Source organism: Herpailurus yagouaroundi, unplaced genomic scaffold (genome assembly GCF_014898765.1).
Source record: "Herpailurus yagouaroundi ecotype Mexico unplaced genomic scaffold, PumYag 29, whole genome shotgun sequence".
Lineage (NCBI taxonomy): Eukaryota > Metazoa > Chordata > Mammalia > Carnivora > Felidae > Herpailurus > Herpailurus yagouaroundi.
The window spans coordinates 45,979,245-45,997,453 of NW_024412377.1; the positions used below are offsets into that span (position 1 = coordinate 45,979,245).

Below are 18,209 nucleotides of genomic sequence, written 5' to 3' on the forward strand. Positions count from 1 at the left end.
GATTTTAAATGGCCACTGACGATTGAGGGGCCCACCAACACTAGGTGGCAATGTTCCCCCATCCCAATTCCATTTGAGCAGCCGTTTTAAGCCATGCAAATCCTGATCCTATGAAAACCAAGAACCACCCCAAAGGTCTCCTCTGATCCCGAAGAATTACAAAATGCAGAAGAAAAACTCAGCAGCATTTATTTGTGATTGTTGCTATTGTATATTTTCTCTCATGTTGGATCTTAGTTCTCTCTCCCACTTTGGACTTCAATACATCCTGACACCTGCTACCAAAGTGCCTGCCTATTGAGAGGAGCCTGACAGAACCACATCTGCCACCATCCCTGCTTTGAGTGGAGTGCCTGTGATAGGGATGTTCACGTGAGAGAGAGGTGCCCTAGAGCTTTGTTAAATCCAGACTTTTTTCACTCTTCAGCTCCCTGGACCCAAAGCCCTCTCCCTCCTTTTTTTTTGTGTTTTTTTTGTTTGTTTGTTTGTTTTTTAATTGAAATAGCTACTGAGATCATTGTAGATGTATATGCAATTATGACAGATCCTGTGGGTCATCCACCCAATTTCCCCCAATGGTAACATCTTGCAAAACTAAATTTTACAACCAAGATATTGACAATGGTACAATCCACCTAAGTCACTTAGACTCGTTTTCCTTGTACTGGTGTGTGTTTACTTCTGTATACTTCATCACATGTAGGTCTGTGTCCACCACAGTCAAGGTACTCCATCACCACAAGGATCCCTTCTGTTACCCTTTTATTTTTATTTTTTTTAATTTTATATCCAAATTAGCATATAGTGCAACAATGATTTCTGGAGTAGATTCCTTAGTGCCTCTTACCCATTTAGCCCATCCCCCCTCCCACCACCCCTCCAGTAACCCTCAGTTTGTTCTCCATATTTGAGTCTGTTTTGTCCCCCTCCCTGTTTTTATATTATTTTTGTTTCCCTTCCCTTATGTTCATCTGTTTTGTCTCTTAAAGTCCTCATATGAGTGAAGTCATGTGATTCTGTTGCCCTTTTAAAGCCACACCTACCTATCTCCTCCCTCATCTCCATTCCTAACTTCACAGCAATTATTAATTGGGTCTCCACTTCTACAAATTTATTTCAATGTTATATACATGGAACATACAGAATGTAACCTTTGGGGATTATTTTTACTCAGCATAATTCCCTCAAGATTCACCCAAGTTCTTGCATGCATCAATAGTTCATTCCTTTTAATTATTGAGTAGTTATCTGTGGTATGGACGTACCACCATTTAAGCATCCACCCACTGAAGGAGATCTGCACAGTTCCCAGTTTGGGGCTGTTACAAAATCAGACTGCCATGACCATCCGTATACTCCTCTCTCCTTTTTTGATCACTAATTGATACAGATGCTCTGACTTCATGGCGATCTCTGTTCTTGCTGTGGCAAACATGACTTGTCAGCACACTATCCTTTCCGTGCCAACTCCTGGTGGGCATTAGATAATGTGCCCAGATGCCCGCCCCAGGTATTTCTCACTAGACAGGCACCTCCAAGCCTTTCCCCTTAAAAAAATAAAATAGAACAAACCTGAGTTTGGGAGCCAAACAACCTGGGCTCACCCTGCAGGCGCTGTCATTCGTAGTTGCCACATCCTGAGCAGGTCACTTAACCCTCTGAGTCTGTTTCCTAACCAGTATAGTGAAGCAGCTAAATCGCTGTTAAAGGTTTTCTGTGCTGGCAGGTCACGGTGGCTGTGTGGCGCCCCAGTTGAAAATGGAACTCTGGGGCTAAGTTGCCCGGGGTTTGATGCCTGACTCTACCACTTGTTGACTATGTGATCGCAGGTAAGTTAGTTAACCTCTGTGCCTCGGCCTTTTCATCCATAAATGGGCATGCCAGCAGTGCCTAGCTCGTGGAGCTGTTGTGCAGATTCGATTAGTACAAGTAAAACGTTCAGAACAGGGTCCTGCTAATGTGCGTTCGGCTGGTATTGCCATGTGGCAGGCACTTTCCGAAGCACTGTATCCAGATCATTTACTTAATCCTGTCAGCGACTTTAGAATACAAGTGCTGTTTGAGATCGACTACAGATGACAGAACTGCAATTTAAGGGATTAAAGTCACCTGTTCATGACCACAGGCTGGAACATGAGGGAGCTGAGGTCCATGTTTGATGGAGTCTGTCTTGCTCCTAACTTCTACACCATCCCGCAGGCCCATAAACTAGGGTGCCAGTGGCCTACCCCGGGCATAGCAATTGTGAGAATTACAAGCAAAAGTATATTCCATGGTGTCTGGTACTCAAGCTGCTCCACACATTGGTTTCCTCTTTCTAAGTACTCGTAGTTGACAAACAATAGATCATTCTGTAGTTATGTAAATGGCAGAAACTGACCCCTTAAAACACGAGCCACCAAAAGGAGCAATTTGAGAGTTTTGATGGATGCATCTGGCAAACATCTGCAAAGCTGAAGACCCAACAATTACAACTAGATTTGAGATAAGTCCACCCAACTCAGCCAGAATTCATTACAACAGAGCAATGGCCCCACTTCCTTTCCTGAAGAGCTCCGCAGCTAAAAGGCAGAGATTTTGCTCAGACAGTGGTACCAGTGTAAGCTTCTAAGACCGATGAGTTCAGAGAATACTTCAATTGTTAAAAAAATATTTCCTAAAGAGCTGATTGGGGAAGCGACAGACATGAAGGGACTTTGGGGTTTGGCCAGATGACATAATAACAATCAAGGATGGGTTGCAAGTAAAACGGGGAAATGAGTGCACGGTACTCACGGAGTATTCGGTGCAAAATGATATTACTGGGCAGGTTTTCAAAATTCTCACATTAGCCACACACCCTGATGACACATTAAGGTTTGTTGTTTTTAGAACTTTGTTTCTCAAACACTTCATTTTAAGTCTTTTATGAAAATGAACATCGTGTTATGTCGGTAAGACATAGTAAGAGATTTCAATCTTTGACATTTGTAAAATACCATGCTGAGTGCCCCCTGTGGGTATAATTTTACCCACGATTTTGATCTGGGTTTTTCCAACCTGAGGAATAGTCCCACCTTTAAAATTCAGACTACATCTAAAAATACAAAAGATGTCTATCTCTCTCAAATGAGAACATCAATAGCAACTACTTATAAAACATCTCTCTTTCAAACAGAAATTTAGATTAAAAACAAGTACAAAGGAGAGGGTCCTCATTCGGGGTAGGACAGACAAGACTTGTTCCCTGACTGTAGGACTAGAAAATCCTCATTTGTGCATCAACACTGACTTCAGACTCCTGTGAATGCCAGCCATATGATTACAGTTTCAGACTTCAGAAGCCCGTCAATCTAGGTTATCTCTGCCTTAAAAAAAAAAAAAACAAAAACTATCAACAGCAAATAAGGTAAATATAACTTATTGTTAACACATCTGCAAGGTATTATATAAAGAAAAAACAAGAATTGGTTGGTAGATGTTTCATTTCTTTTGGACCAAATTAATGAAGTCTCTTTTAATCTTAGACTTTAAAGATCCCAATACTAGGAAAAGAAGCACTTTACCCCAGTAATAACTACACATCGGTGTTCAGTGAATTGGGAAGGAGGGCGCATAGCACATATAAAGACACAGCAGTGAACCTTAGACACAAAAAAACTTAAAAGAAATAGCACCAAGAGACTATGTATCATCACAGAATAACGAAGCACACACCATCCAATAATCATCCCCATAATCCAATAGGTTCCAAAGTATCCCCCGAATTTGAGTAGTTATATTATTCACCTGCCAATGAATTTTTATCCTCTTATTTTTCTGTCTGTACTCAATCAATGAACTTTCATTCTTTCTCATTATATTTCAGGTGAAAGGCAATTGTTACTCAGAATTAATTGGTCCTTTCATCACTGTTTCACCGATGGTCCCCTAAATCCATTAAAAAACATTTGGGTGGGTGGGGGAAGCTGATGAAAGGGAAAAGTAAGAAAAAAGAGGCAAATAGTCACACCTGCCTTTTGGAAGGTCTAATCTAAAACTGGTCAAAATCAGGATATGCACATAAAAAGTCACTGCTCTGTCCCCCGTATCTATATCCTTCTTCTTGAAAGAAAATCCTTAGCTAGGTTTCTAGACTGGGAAGTAAAAACTGTAAACTGCCATTGTACAAGAGTACGGATGGGTGGTTGGCAGTGTGGCCATTTCCTAAACCTCGCTCAAGGAATACCCTACTCAGAGGATCCAGGTTCAGACACAGCAACTGGGCTTGAAGCAACAAACCAGGACTGGGAACACCAGCTTTATTAGCCGCAGGCAACTGGTTTTTGTTTTGTTTTTCTGAAATTTCAGCATTACATTTGGGAAGGGTGAAATTTATCTAAAAAAGGAATGTTCAAAAACTTTTCTGATCATATTAGAACAGAATGTAAGCACAGTAAAATCTTAGTGCTGTTGGTGTAACTTTTTAGCTCAAGTCTATTTCCTCCTCACTTACAACCTGCCCCCTACCCCCAAATATGGCGATTATATAGAAACAGTGTTGAGATCAGTCAACTCTAATTAGATCAAGCACTAATAAGAGCTTTGCTTTGCTATTTCTTTGGTTTGAAAAAGATACTGGGGCTCATGTATGGAAAAGTGAAATGACTGACCAATACAATTATTTTATTTAAAGGTTTTAGAAGATGAGCAGTAGCACTCAGAAAAGTTACCTCCAACCACAAAGCTGGAGACTTCTTTTTTAAAAAGAGTGGACACCAAATAACTTTTAGGAAGATAACACCGTATTAGCCTCTTACATTGTTGAAGAGAGCAAAAGAAGGCTTAAGATCTGAAGGATAAAAGCTGTATTTATAAACATGCTAAGGAATACATTAAAACAAAACAAAAAAGATTAAAGAAAACCAAATTGTGTCATACAGGTTAAATCCTGTTATAAATGAACATCATCTCTATGGGACTGTATAGTCCCCTTCAGCAATGTTCAAATAATGAAAACCCCATTACTGAAAGAACTTCCATACTCCTTTGGAGCTGGCATTACAGAATTTCTCCTGCACATAACGTGTGCGTGAGAAACATCCTGGAGGGACTCGGAATACCGATCCCTGCAAATACGAAACTGTTTCTCTAAGGTGCACTTATTGGTCTGGAACCCAGGCGAGTGGGGCTCAATTATAACTGAAGCTTGTCACCTCAGGGTAGGAGAACAATTTGAAGCCAAAGGGCACTTTGCTGTAGTTAATTCATGTGGCTTCAAGTACATTTCCTCAGTACCAAATACCTACTGAGAATTCAAGAGCACGTGAAACTTCCTAACGAATTCCAAGAATTTAGGCAATTAAAGGTGATCATTACAGTTTCTATATACCGTTTTCTCAAAGCCACAGATTTTATTATAGAAAGGAGAAAGGACATGGCATTAATAGATCGAGCACATGAATTCTAGAATACTAAATTGTTCTTTCTCTTGCTTCAAACCAATTATATCCGTGGGCTGCAAAACCATATATAACCATGACAAAACTATTAGTGTTTCGCATCATGTCCAAGAAAGACCAATATTTTTGCTTGAATATTCCATTAACCTTTATCTAGAGCTATCATTCTTGAACTTTCTATAAAAATTTCTTTTCAAATAATTTAATAATTGTAACAGCTCAGAAGAGCAGTGTGAAGACCTGAATACTTCAGCCAATCAGGGAAGGCAGCAAACCTTTGAATACCTGCTCTCCTGCCTAAATCCTATACACTAAAAATAATCCTTTCTCCTTCGCTTTTTCAGGGGTACCCAAGAGAGAGTGGCATTCTTGGCCATTACAAGTTTTGGGTTGAGTCTTCTCTGTTCTTCAACGTTCTGACGAAGGTCCTGAGCCTGCAGCTCATGCCTCTGGTAATTCGGTCTTGTTCTCAATGAGAGAGATCTCCAGCACAGGTAAGAGCAGCTGAAAGGCGTCCTGAATATAGGAAGCACTGTTTGATGCCTGTCAAGATTGAAAAATAAATAAATAAATAAATAAATAGCACGGTTGCTTAAAAGGGAAAATATACCAAAAGACAACAAGAAAACAGATTCACTTTTACAATTTAAGTGAATGTGTAGCCTGGCAAATAAAAGCACAACCTACCACGCTAATAAAAGCCACAGAAGAAAGAACGATCTAGGTCTTAGGATATGACAGTACCAAAAAACAATGTTAGCATTTCTATCCAACTTGTCCATCAGAAATGGTAGCTGTTTTTTGACATCCTGCTCAATTCGGCAATTGAAGCTTATTTATTCCTTTACTAAATGGGCAGATTCTGTCACAGCATTTTAGTCAATCCCTCAGTGGATTTTACAAGGCTTTGAATATTACACCCATCAGATTTCCAATCCATTATGACAGCTCTTCTTTCGTGGACTCAACACAATTAATGAATACAAGATAGGTACTACAAATAGGAACAAAATGTTCCTATTTGTTCAGTTTGAAACTGCTTTTAAAGATGATACAGTGTAGATATATTTCCGTCTGGTACAAGAGACATATTTATGAGAAGCATTACAGAATCACCATGCTCAGAGTTTGCCAGACTTCATTTGTATCTGACAAGTTCTGATCTTCCAGAATAATAGAGACTTCATCACATTAAGATAAAGACGCATAATTTCAAGGACAAGAGTGTTTCAAATGTGTAAACAAGAACAATCAAGTCCAAATAGCAATAAGGAACACCCATCAAATGAGTTTACCTTTTTTGGATTTATCAATAGCATGTACTCCTATTTAAACTTTAATGTGACATTTGCTGCCAAATTTTCCAACCAAAATAGACCTCAGAGATCATCTAGTTAAATCTCTTACAATGCACATAAAGATAAGGAAGACTGTCAAGAAGGTAAATGCCTGGTCCAAGGTCATACAGCAAATCAGGAAAGATCCTGGACCGGACTCCTGGTTTGCAAACTTCTCACCTATACCACTCTCCCATCTACTAAACTTTAAAAAACACAAACTTTAAAAAAAAAAACAACTAAGTGAGCAGAATAATTACTCTGATATTCAAGAAAAACTGTGCAGTTAAGGAATTAAAAAGCATTTCCTGAGTGATAATTTTAAAAGAATTTAAAACTAAAGAAGTAACAGTCTAGTAGTTAAAAATTATTTTCAATACATGATTAAAACCTAACCAATTATCTCCCCCAACTTACATAAATACATTTTAAACAGATCATCAAATGTCTAAATTGTTGGCACCATTTACAAAATAGAGTTTTTAACACATGAAATACAGAAAGTGTCACACAAGCAGGCAATAATCGATCATGTGATCTTCTGACAAACCCCTTCCCAGGGGACTTAAACCACCCACCTCCTTAAATCGAATAGACTGATGAGGATTATGTGAACACAGGTACCTTTGACAAAACAAGGCAAATTTCTTGGCAAGGAAACGACACAACAAAATGTTTTTTTTGTAACAAATCTCCCCTGTATAAATGTTAGTCCTTTGAGAAGCAGTGTTTGCCTGTTTGTAATTTTCAGCCCTTCAAGTTTACCCCACTGGTCCAGAGAAGGTGTTTTGTTACTAAGGATTGTCCATCAACTGCCAATGGATAAACTAAATAATGACAGGCTACTGCTTCCTTGAACTTTACACAGCAGCTTCATCTTTGTGCTTTGTAAATAATGAACAGGGATAGGCATTTGGTCCTATCTGTATCAACACCATTTTGGTCATATCTGTATCAACATGGCTAAACTACCAATCTGGTGAAAAAAACAAAAATGCCAAAAAATAAAGACTTAAGAAGAGTGGATTAATAATACATAATGCGCTAAAAGTTAGAGACTTAGACATAATTACTACTAACCTCTAGAAATACAGCAGTGATTAGGGGATTAAGGATGTCTGCCTTTTCTTGGACCTAGAATAAAGGATACAGTGTTAAGTGAGCACAGCAAATTAAAAGATATATATATACAGTAGGCAGACTGTGATCCCACTTTGAAAATTACACACACACATATACATACACACCCATAACATAAGTATAGAAAATGTCTGGACTGAGAAAGAGCAAAATATCATCTCTAAAAGTGCTTTAAATTTCGTTCTTTAGGGACACCTGGGTGGCTCGGTTAAGTGTCCAAATTCGACTAAGGTCACGATCTCACAGTCTGTGGGTTCAAACCCCACATGGTGCTCTGCAATGACAGCTCAGAGCCTGGAGCCTGCTTCAGATTGTGTGTCTCCCTCTCTCTGTGCCCTCCTGCACTCATGCACTGTCTCTCTTTCAAAAATAAGTGAGCATTTAAAAAAATTAAAGGAGCTCCTGGATGGCTCAGTCAGTTAAGTATCCGACTTCAGCTCATGTCATGATCTCTTGCCGTTCATGAATTCGAGCCCCACATCCGACACTGGGCTGACAGCTCAGAGCCTGGAGCCCGCTTCGGATTCTGTGTCTCCCTCTCTCTCTGCCCCTCTCCCGGTCGTGCTCTGTCTCTTTCTCTCTCTCAAAAATAAATAAACATTAGAAAAAAAAATTTTTTTAATTTCCTTTATATCTTCCCGTGCCATCCACTTTGTAGTTTTTTATTGACTTTAAAAAGTATCTTCATTTTGGAAGAAAGGGTAGAAATGATGAAACATGTGACCAGAAATCTTTAGAACAAATTTAAAACAAAATATGCAGATATGCATATGTAACATGCGCTCAAAATACTCAATGGTTTTTAAGATGGGCGTCTGTAAAACATGGAAATAACTAATGCAAATTTAATATTCGCATGTGCTAGCACCTTATATTTGACTTGCTGGGTTAAAGTATCTTTATGAAACACATGGAAAGATTTGGCCAGCTCCCACGATTAACTTCAAGAATCCCAGAAGCTCTATTAAAGACAATATTAAGGGGAAAAGAGATAATCCCAGGATTATCCCTTACAGGAATAATCTAAACTCATAAACTAAGAAAAATTAATTTGGGCCATGCTCTTAACTAAAATAAGTTTAAGGGCCCAGAAATTGCTGCCACATTTACCCTTAAATACTTACTACTAAGGGATTTTTTTAAATTGAGGTATAAGTGGCATACAATACCATATGAGTTTCAGGTGTACAAGATGATTTGATATCTACATATATTACAAAACGATCACCACACTAAGCCTAATTAGCATTTGTCACCATACAGTTACAAAAATTTTTTGTGAAGACAAGTTTTAAGATCTATTCTCTTAGCAACTTTCAAATATGCAATACAAAATTATTAACCAGTCACTATGCTGTACATTACATCCCCATGACTTATTTGTAACTGGAAATTTATACCTTTAAATCCCCTACACCCATTTCAGCCATCCTCAACTCCCCCACCTCTGGCAACCACCAACCTGTTCTCTGTATCTGTGAACTTGGTTTTACTACAAAGTGATTTTTATCTGCTCATTTAAAATGCCCTTGATTCTATCCTAATTCATGATTACTGATTTCTGAATCATGTTCCATAGTTTACACACCTTAAGTACAGGTGTGTACTTTACAATTCCTCTAAGAAAGAAAAAAAAAAAAAGAACTTTAGCTGTTTTATTTTTTTTTCAACGTTTATTTATTTTTGGGACAGAGAGAGACAGAGCATGAACGGGGGAGGGGCAGAGAGAGAGGGAGACACAGAATCGGAAACAGGCTCCAGGCTCTGAGCCATCAGCCCAGAGCCTGACGCGGGGCTCGAACTCACGGACCGCGAGATCGTGACCTGGCTGAAGTCAGACGCTTAACCGACTGCGCCACCCAGGCGCCCCAGAACTTTAGCTGTTTTAATTACAACTCTGCTCCTGGCTGGCAACTGCAGAATATGAGGACTACCATAGTCTAAGTAAGGCGCTGCTCCTTAAAACCAGTAGTCACTGTGCAGTTTTTATTTTATCAAGGTCTAAATTTCCAGCACAGGTCTCAGAGGGCAGCATAAAATATACTGCAGACTCCATAAAAAGAACACAAAAATAAGGTGTAAAAATCAGACATAGACAAGCTGATCCTAAAATTCACAGAAGAAATGCATAGGGTTCCAAAAAGACAAAAGATCTGGAAAAAGAAGAACCACATTGGAAGATTGACACTTCTTGATTTCAAAACTTACTACAAAGCTATAGTAATCCAGACAATATGCCAATGGCGTAAGGATACACACAAATAAAATCAATAATAGAAATGAGAGTCCAGAAATAAACCCGTATATCAATGGCTAATTGATTTTGGACAAAAGGGCAAAGACAATTCAATGAGGAAAAATCTTTTCAACAAATGATGCTGGGGCAAACTGGATATGCACATGCAAAAGAATAAAGCTGTACCCCTACCTCATACCCTACATAAAAAATCAACTCAAAATGGATCATAGACTTAAGGGTAAGAGCTACAACAAAACTCTTAGAAGAAAACGTAGGAGTAAATCATGATCTTGGGTTAGGCAACAATTCACTAGAGACAATACCAAAAGTACAAGTCATAAAAGAGGACAATGACAAGTCAATATTAAAAACTTTTGTGCAGAGACACTATCAAGATTAAGTGAAAAAACAACCTATGGACTGGGAGAAAATACATGCATATCAGGTATCTGATAATGAAATTGTACCCAGAATATATAAAGCATTCCTACAACTCAATAATAAATGGTAAATAGTAAAAAGGCAAATAATAAATAAATGACAAAAAGATAACTAATAATGAAATAAAGAACCCAATTTAAAAGGAGGCAAAACTAGAAAAGCTATTTCTCTAAAGAGGACATACAAATGGCCAACAGTAAGTAAAAAGATGTTCAACATCATTAGCCATCAGGAAAATGCAAATAAAAGCCATAACGAGATACCACTTCATACCTACTACTAGGATGGCTAATTAAAAAAAACAAAAACAAAAAAAAACAAAAAAAACCAGACAATAGCAAGTGCTGATGAGGATTTAGGAAATTGGAACTTTCATACAACGCCGGCAAGAATGTTACATGGTATAGTCACTTTGTGAAACAGTTTGGCAGTTCTTCCAAGGCCCACGTCACCTACATGATCCACCAATTCCACTCCTACTATGAAAACACACATGCCTGTTTGTGGCAACATTATTCATTATAGCTGAAAACTAGACACAGTCCAAATGTCTAAGAATTGATAAACAGAAAAATAAAATGTGGTACAGATCCCTAAAATACATTATTTGGTAATAAAAATAAGTACTGATACATACTACAATGTGAATGAACCTCAAAAACATTATGCTAACTGAAAGACAACAGACACAAAATATCACATATTGTACATCCCATTTAGATTAAATGTCCAGAATAGGCAAATCTACAGACAGAAAATAGGTGAGTGTTGCTCAGGGCTAGGAGAGTGTGGAGGGAAAGGGAATCGGCATGACTGCACTGGCGGGAGGTTTTCTGGGGGATGATGAAAATGGTCTAAAATTAGATATGGTTATGGTTGGACAACTCTGTGAATATACTAAAAAACCACTGGATGGTATACTTGAAATGGGAAAATGTTATGGTATGAAATCACCTCAGTGAAACTCTACAAAACACCCCACAGAACAGACATCAGCGCAAGAACAGGCATGAATTCTTACCCCGGCAGTTGTTAGGCAGGTGGTGAACTCTTTAGACAGAGAAGACAACTCCTTACACAGTACAACTGTCATCCTAGGAAAGAAGTGAGGCAAGTCAGGAGGGCTCCTCTTTTTGTTTTTCTTTCTCTCTTTTTTAAAAATAAGCTATATTTAACAACTGTCGGAAGAAAACAAATCACTCTTGGTAGTAAATGTGAAAGGAGAAAGCTTTTTTTTTAAGGGAGTAAATATGTCTTCATCAACTACCTAATGCATCTGCAGACCCATTTGAGCAGACATTCATGTTACAGGAAGAGGAGGTTCAGTCCCTGGAAAAACATTTTACTGAAAAATCCTCTAGAAAGTACTAGACTTCCAAGTTAAAGGAAATAACTAAAATACATTTTCAGGAGATAAGACAGTACTTAAAAATCCTACATTCCATTTACAAACGTAGGTAAAGTAAGGATGTATTCATACATTCAACAGATATTTACTGGAAGTCTTCTATGTACCAGGTACTATTCTAAGCGCTGGGGATATATCAGTACACAAGCAAAAGCCCAGTTTCCATGGATTCTAATTCACTTGATAATTAACAGGGAAACTATATATATGTGTATGCTTATACACATACACACACACACCCCTCCCGTACAGGTACATATATATGCGTATGTATACGTATAAACACAGATGTATAAATGGAAAGTGGAAAGAGCCACTTTTCCAAAGAACAGGCTACTTTGGGGTTGAGTCCCTCATCCTAAGGATGGTGAAGACAAAACCAGCCCCCTCTGTGGGATGTTGTGGAGGGGTGGTGAAGTTCCAGGTAAAGAGGAGGTCTGGAAAACATCAAGGGCCCCTCCCAACCCTAACACATTAGACACTCCCACACAATTTTTCCCAATTACATTCTCATTAATTAGATTTATTTAGAAAGCAGAAAGCAGTAGGTCTTTTTTTTTTTTGTCCCTTATGACTATCTACTTTATAATATTTTTGAAATTTTATTCAAAATCAGCAAGACGGAGGGAAAGGGGGGGTTTGGGGACTTAGCCTGACGTGGGATTAAATCCCAGTCTGCACAACCTGGGCAGATTATCACATTTCTCTTGAGTCTGTGTTTCCTCATTTTTTTAAAGCTGGACTAATCATTTACCTTTAGAGTTGTAAAAATTAGAAGTGATACATGTAAGTCCCTTAGCATGGTAATTGGCACAAAATTAGCACTCATTAACAAATATCACCATTATTAGGAACTAAGGTTCTTAGAACTACTCTCTATTTTTACTTATGTAAAATTCTACTTTTATTAAAACCAATAACCTGAGAACTAGTTTTCAGATTACCAATTAATAAAAAAGAATTAATAAAACAACCAGGCGGTTAATAAAAAAAATTTATAATGTAGACTTACGGCTCCACGAAAAGAAACAACACTTCTGACTACTTAATAACTAAAACCCACAATGAACAAACCTCTAACATGTGAATGGTACAATGTGAATAGCATCTTCTTGAGAGGAAAGTTTCTTAAAACTCTGAGGCTTAGAGTAAAAAGAGGCTGAGAAAACTCTTGAAGCAATGTGCATCATTTGCAGGGATACTCTTTACACTTACTGGGAAAGGGCTCTGCTCCTTTCTAAGGCTGTCACTTCCTGCTTCTGGCCATGCAGAACCAGAGCCGCTGTTTTGTGAAACAGTTCAATTGAGCAGGCAGTCAATTCTGCTAGGCTCCGGATAGCAAATGCATGGATATCCTGAAAAGAAAAGCAAAACAAAGCATTGTTATTATTGTTTTTATCCCAGAGGAAATGAAGAATTCCTTGTTTCTCGCATACTGGAGGATTCCAGATCGTGAAAGCAACAGAGACAATGGCTGCCCTTCAATACACCTCCTCTTCTACCACAGTAGTGATGTCATTTTCCAGCTGGGCTCAAAACTGCAGAAACAGAAGCTCCCCTAAAGTCGGGTGTGTCCACGTAACTAAGTGTGAGCCAAAAGATTTAGATAAAAAGTGTCTTGTAGCAGTTTCTGGGAACTTTCTTCATGATACAACACACAAACACCCTTAGTCTCTTTTTCTTCACTCCTTTCACCCTACAGTCTGGAACAAGGTTGCTATAACCTTGGGTTACAAGGTTGACATGACAGACAGTGGTACAAAAAAACAGAAGGTGCCTATGCCCCTGATTGTAATACTCACATCTCAAAACCATTTCAAAAAAAAAAAAAAAAAGGCTTAGTTGCTTTAGTACCTCTATTGAATTTTCACTGATTTGCTCAGTTTTTTCTGTTTCCAACTGTTTTTCTCCTTCTTCCTTCTCTTCTAATGGCTTGGCCAGAGATGCACTCATCCATTCATAGGCATTATTTCTTGCCTAAATAAGAAGAAGATTACTGCCCATCAACAATTCAATTCAGCTCACCAAAAGGTTATCATACATATTGTGCACCTACCAGGAACACTTTACTGCAAAATCCTCTAGAAAGTACTAGACTTCCAAGTTAAAGGAAATAACTAAAATACATTTTCAGGAGATAAGACAGTACTTAAAAATCCTACATTCCATTTACAAACGTAGGTAAAGTAAGGATGTATTCATACATTCAACAGATATTTACTGGAAGTCTTCTATGTACCAGGTACTATTCTAAGCACTGGGGATATATCAGTACACAAGCAATCAGTAGACTTAGCATCATGTAAGTCAGTCTCACCCGAACATACACTTACCATACATCCATCTACTTACCTTACCACTTCTCTTTACAACACTTAACACTGCCATCCACTCACTCCCCTTCTTGAGCTTCTCTAACCCTTCTGCCTTTTTTAAAACTAAGGCATAACTTACATAAAGCGCACAAATCTTCAGAGCACAACTCAAGAAATGTTTACACATCTATATGCCTTTGTAACTGACCCAGATCAAGATACAGAACATTCCCATCAGTATAAAGGGTGTCCCCCTGCCCCTTCCTAGTCAATACTGCTCAAACCTGGGAATGCAAGCTGGTGCACCCACTCTGGAAAACAGTATGAAGGTTCCTCAAAAAACTAAAAATAGAACTACCCTACGGCCCAGCAATTGCACTACTAGGCATTTATCCACGGGATACAGGTGTGCTGTTTCGAAGGGACACGTGCACCCCCATGTTTATAGCAGCACTATCAACAATAGCCCAAGTATGGAAAGAGCCCAAATGTCCATTGATGGATGAATGGATACAGAAGATGTGGGACATATATGTACAATGGAGCATTACTCAGCAGTCAAAAAGAATGAAATCTTGCCATTTGCAACTACGTGGATGGAACTGGAGGGTATGATGCTATGTGAAATTAGTCAGAGAAAGACAAAAATCATATCACTTCACTCATATGAGGACTTTAAGAGACAAAATAGATGAACATAAGGGAAGTGAAACAAAAAGAATATAAAAACAGTGAGGGAGACAAAGCATAAGAAACTCATAAATATGGAGAACAAACAGAGGGTTGCTGGAGGGGTGGTGGGAGGGGGGATGGGCTAAATGGGTAAGGGGCACTAAGAAATCTACTCCTGAAATCATTGTGGCACTATATGCTAAGTAATTTGGATGTAAATTTAAAAAATAAAATAAAAAAAAAAAATACTGCTCAAACCAAGTCACCCTTCCCTTGCCCAAAGGTAACCCAGTCTTCTGTCTCACTGTCTCAATTAATTTTACCTGCCTTTAAAATGCACACAAATGAAACTTTAAGTCCATTCTAATTTGTGTCTGGCTTCTTATGCCCAATATAGTGTCTGTTAGGTTTATCCATGTTGTTGCAAATATCAGTAGCTCATTCTTATTTCTTGCTATGTAGTAGCTCATTTTATACATATACCATAACTTACCATTCTCTGATGATGGGCCTTTGAGTTGTTTTTAGTTTTCTTTGACTTCCAAAATACTGCCTTCTTCCAGTTCTCCCCCCACCCTTATGGGCATTCCTCCTCAGGCTTCTGTATGTATTGATACTCCTTTTTCAGCCTTTTAAATACCAGCATTACCTGGGGTTCTGGCCTGGCTCTCTACTAGCCTCACCACACTCCCTCTTCCCTCAACGCATCCTGTCTCTGTAATTTTAAGTATTCCCTACCTTCTGCTGGCTCCTAAATCCTTATTTCCAGCACTCACCTCTCCTGAAAACAATGTATTCCAAATGCCTGCTGGACATACATATCAAGATATTTTGTAGGCTGATCATTCCTCTTCCCTTCAATGGCTCCCCTTCAACCAGATGACGGTCTTTTACATGACTGAAGAAGTACCCATGACCTAGTCCCTACCTACTTCTCCAGCCTCATCTCTTACCACTTTCCACTTTAAGATCTGATAATAATGGCCTATAAATGCCTGTTCTTCATTCATGCTATTCCCTTAGGCTACAATGCCCTTCCCCACCCTTTTCTTTTTTCTAAATAAAGGCAGCTCTTAGTTTTCTTTCAATCATCCACCCAGACATTGTCTCTTCCAAGTAACTTTCAAAGACCTTCCAGGAGACAAGGCATGTAAACAACCCTTCCCTGTATGTCCATGGTCCCCTGAGCACCCTTTCAACTTAGTACTTACCAAAGACACTGAAATTAAATGTGTCTATCTCCTATACATGAACAACATTACCATAGGATAGCTACAGACTGTCTTGTTTGGATTTGCACACCCAGTGCCTGGCATGCTATGGAGGGCAGCTACTGTTTTTACCTAGCCAGCGTCCCTATCTCTTTTCTTTTGGTAGTGGGTTCTAGATTTTTCTTAGTTCATGTGGTTTGGGTAGGGTTGCTTCCATCCTCTGGCTCCAAGGGTTGGCAAACAATTCAGATTTAGTTACTAGAATGTTAATCCCCCTTCCATACAGGGATTACTTCATGATGTTTCAAAAAGTGACCCAACCCAGGTCAATGGGCATCAGCATCAGGACATCTGATGAAACTACTAGGGAAGGGAGGCCCTCCTCCTGCTAGAGTTACTCAACTGGAAAAAAGTCACCCTGATGTTGCCAGTAGTCATCCTACCACCATGTGGAAAAGATTCTCTATGAATAAAGCTGTAACAGAAGAAAGCAGAGTCAAGAGATTGGTGTGGGGATTGGGTTGGGAGTAGTAGGTGGGGTTCCTGGATAGAGAGCCATGCCTGAAGCTCTTGATTTTCTAGTTCTTGAGCTAATGAGCGCCCCTTTGTTCTTAAGCCAGTCTGACTTGAGTTTCTGTCATTTGCCACTGAGACTGTCCCGACTTCTAAGAAAAGGTTTATTGTCATTAAATGAAGACATCCACTTGAGAAACTTTATATAGACAGAATGTGTTCAGAGCTGTAACCAGGCAATACGAATTCAGAGAAGACTATGAGAGCCATTCCAGCTAAGAAGTGAGAATCACAGGTTTTATTACAAATATAGCACTGGGGTTGAGGGTTTAAGGATCAATAGATGGGGCTACACCCGAGGCTACAACGTGAATAAGCTACAGCAGAACCTATGTACCCAGACATTCATCTCAAGGTTCTTCCTCCTACCATAGGAACTCTCACAAAAACCCTCAGGAATAATTTGGCTCTGATCTTTAACTACATTAGCCTCTCAAATTAAATTAAAAAATAAAATAAAATAAAAAGAATTAACTATATAAAAGACTGGAAACAGAAAACTCAAAGTATGCGGAGAAAACTGTGAAGCAACTAGTAGGACCAGAGCAGAGGGTACATTTATTAATTAGTTCATTCATTACAAATATTTACTACACATTGTCCAGGTGCTGGAAGTACCTATATAAACCATGGCCCTGCTCTTCTTTAGTGCAGAAAGACAGTTAATAAGGAAACAAATAAGTGAAGAAAATAAAATGTAGAGATGGAGAGTGTGGACTGGATGAGCAGAAGGCAGACTTGGTTTGGGTGGTCAGGAGGGGTCTCTGAGGAGTGATATTTGAGTTGAAATCTAAAGTTTAAAAGGAGTCAGCCATGCAAATATTTAGACAAGAGTTGTAAGCAGAGGGAAATCAGGTGGGTGTACTCAAGGAACAGAATGAAGACCAATATGGGAGATGCATGGGAGAAGAGGCTGGAGTGGTGAGATTTTTATAGAAGAGAATAGTGAGAGATGAAGCTGGAAAGAATCCTAACAGTTGACTAACAGTCTACATACTATGTGAAATTCTCTGCAAAGCCTTTGAAGAGAGAAAATGAGAGAAAAACCAGGGATTGGTTTATCTCAAATTAAAAAAAGAAAAATGGGGAGACATAAGGCCATGCAAAAGAAAACTGATACCATAAATGTAATATACTTGAAGGAGATATTTTAGTAGGCATAAAACATACTCAAAATGATCTTTCTTATAATAAATACACTAAGTGAAGTCATTATGAACTACTGTGCCAACTCAAGGTAATTTATCATACCTTTTGAAAATTGGGCAACACTACCCAGGACTCACACCCAGAATTCAGTCTGGAACTTCCCATTGGTGAGACCTGGAGACTTAGGAATTAAAAGACACCTTTGAGGGGTGCCTGGTGGCTCAGTCAGTTAAGCATCCAACTTCAGCTCAGGTCATGATCTCACAGTTCATGGGTTCAAGCCCTGCATCAGGCTCTGTGCTGA

General features: G+C 38.8%; 1 protein-coding gene across 2 annotated transcripts in view; it reads right to left on the minus strand.

The window, feature by feature from the left end:
* Window positions 1–4,608: 4,608 nt before the first annotated feature.
* FAM114A2 (family with sequence similarity 114 member A2) overlaps window positions 4,609–18,209 on the minus strand; it is a 33,594-nt gene continuing 19,993 nt past the window's right edge. The window contains exons 10-14 of one of the 2 annotated variants that reach the window (XM_040498347.1): window positions 13,840–13,962; window positions 13,201–13,340; window positions 11,599–11,671; window positions 7,838–7,891; window positions 4,609–5,963 (exon numbers count right to left, since the gene is read on the minus strand). In XM_040498347.1, the coding sequence (XP_040354281.1) occupies window positions 5,862–5,963; window positions 7,838–7,891; window positions 11,599–11,671; window positions 13,201–13,340; window positions 13,840–13,962 (492 nt within the window). In that variant the 3' untranslated portion in view covers window positions 4,609–5,861. The remainder of the gene's footprint in view (window positions 5,964–7,837; window positions 7,892–11,598; window positions 11,672–13,200; window positions 13,341–13,839; window positions 13,963–18,209) is intronic. The other variant, XM_040498338.1, reaches the window with a different exon arrangement.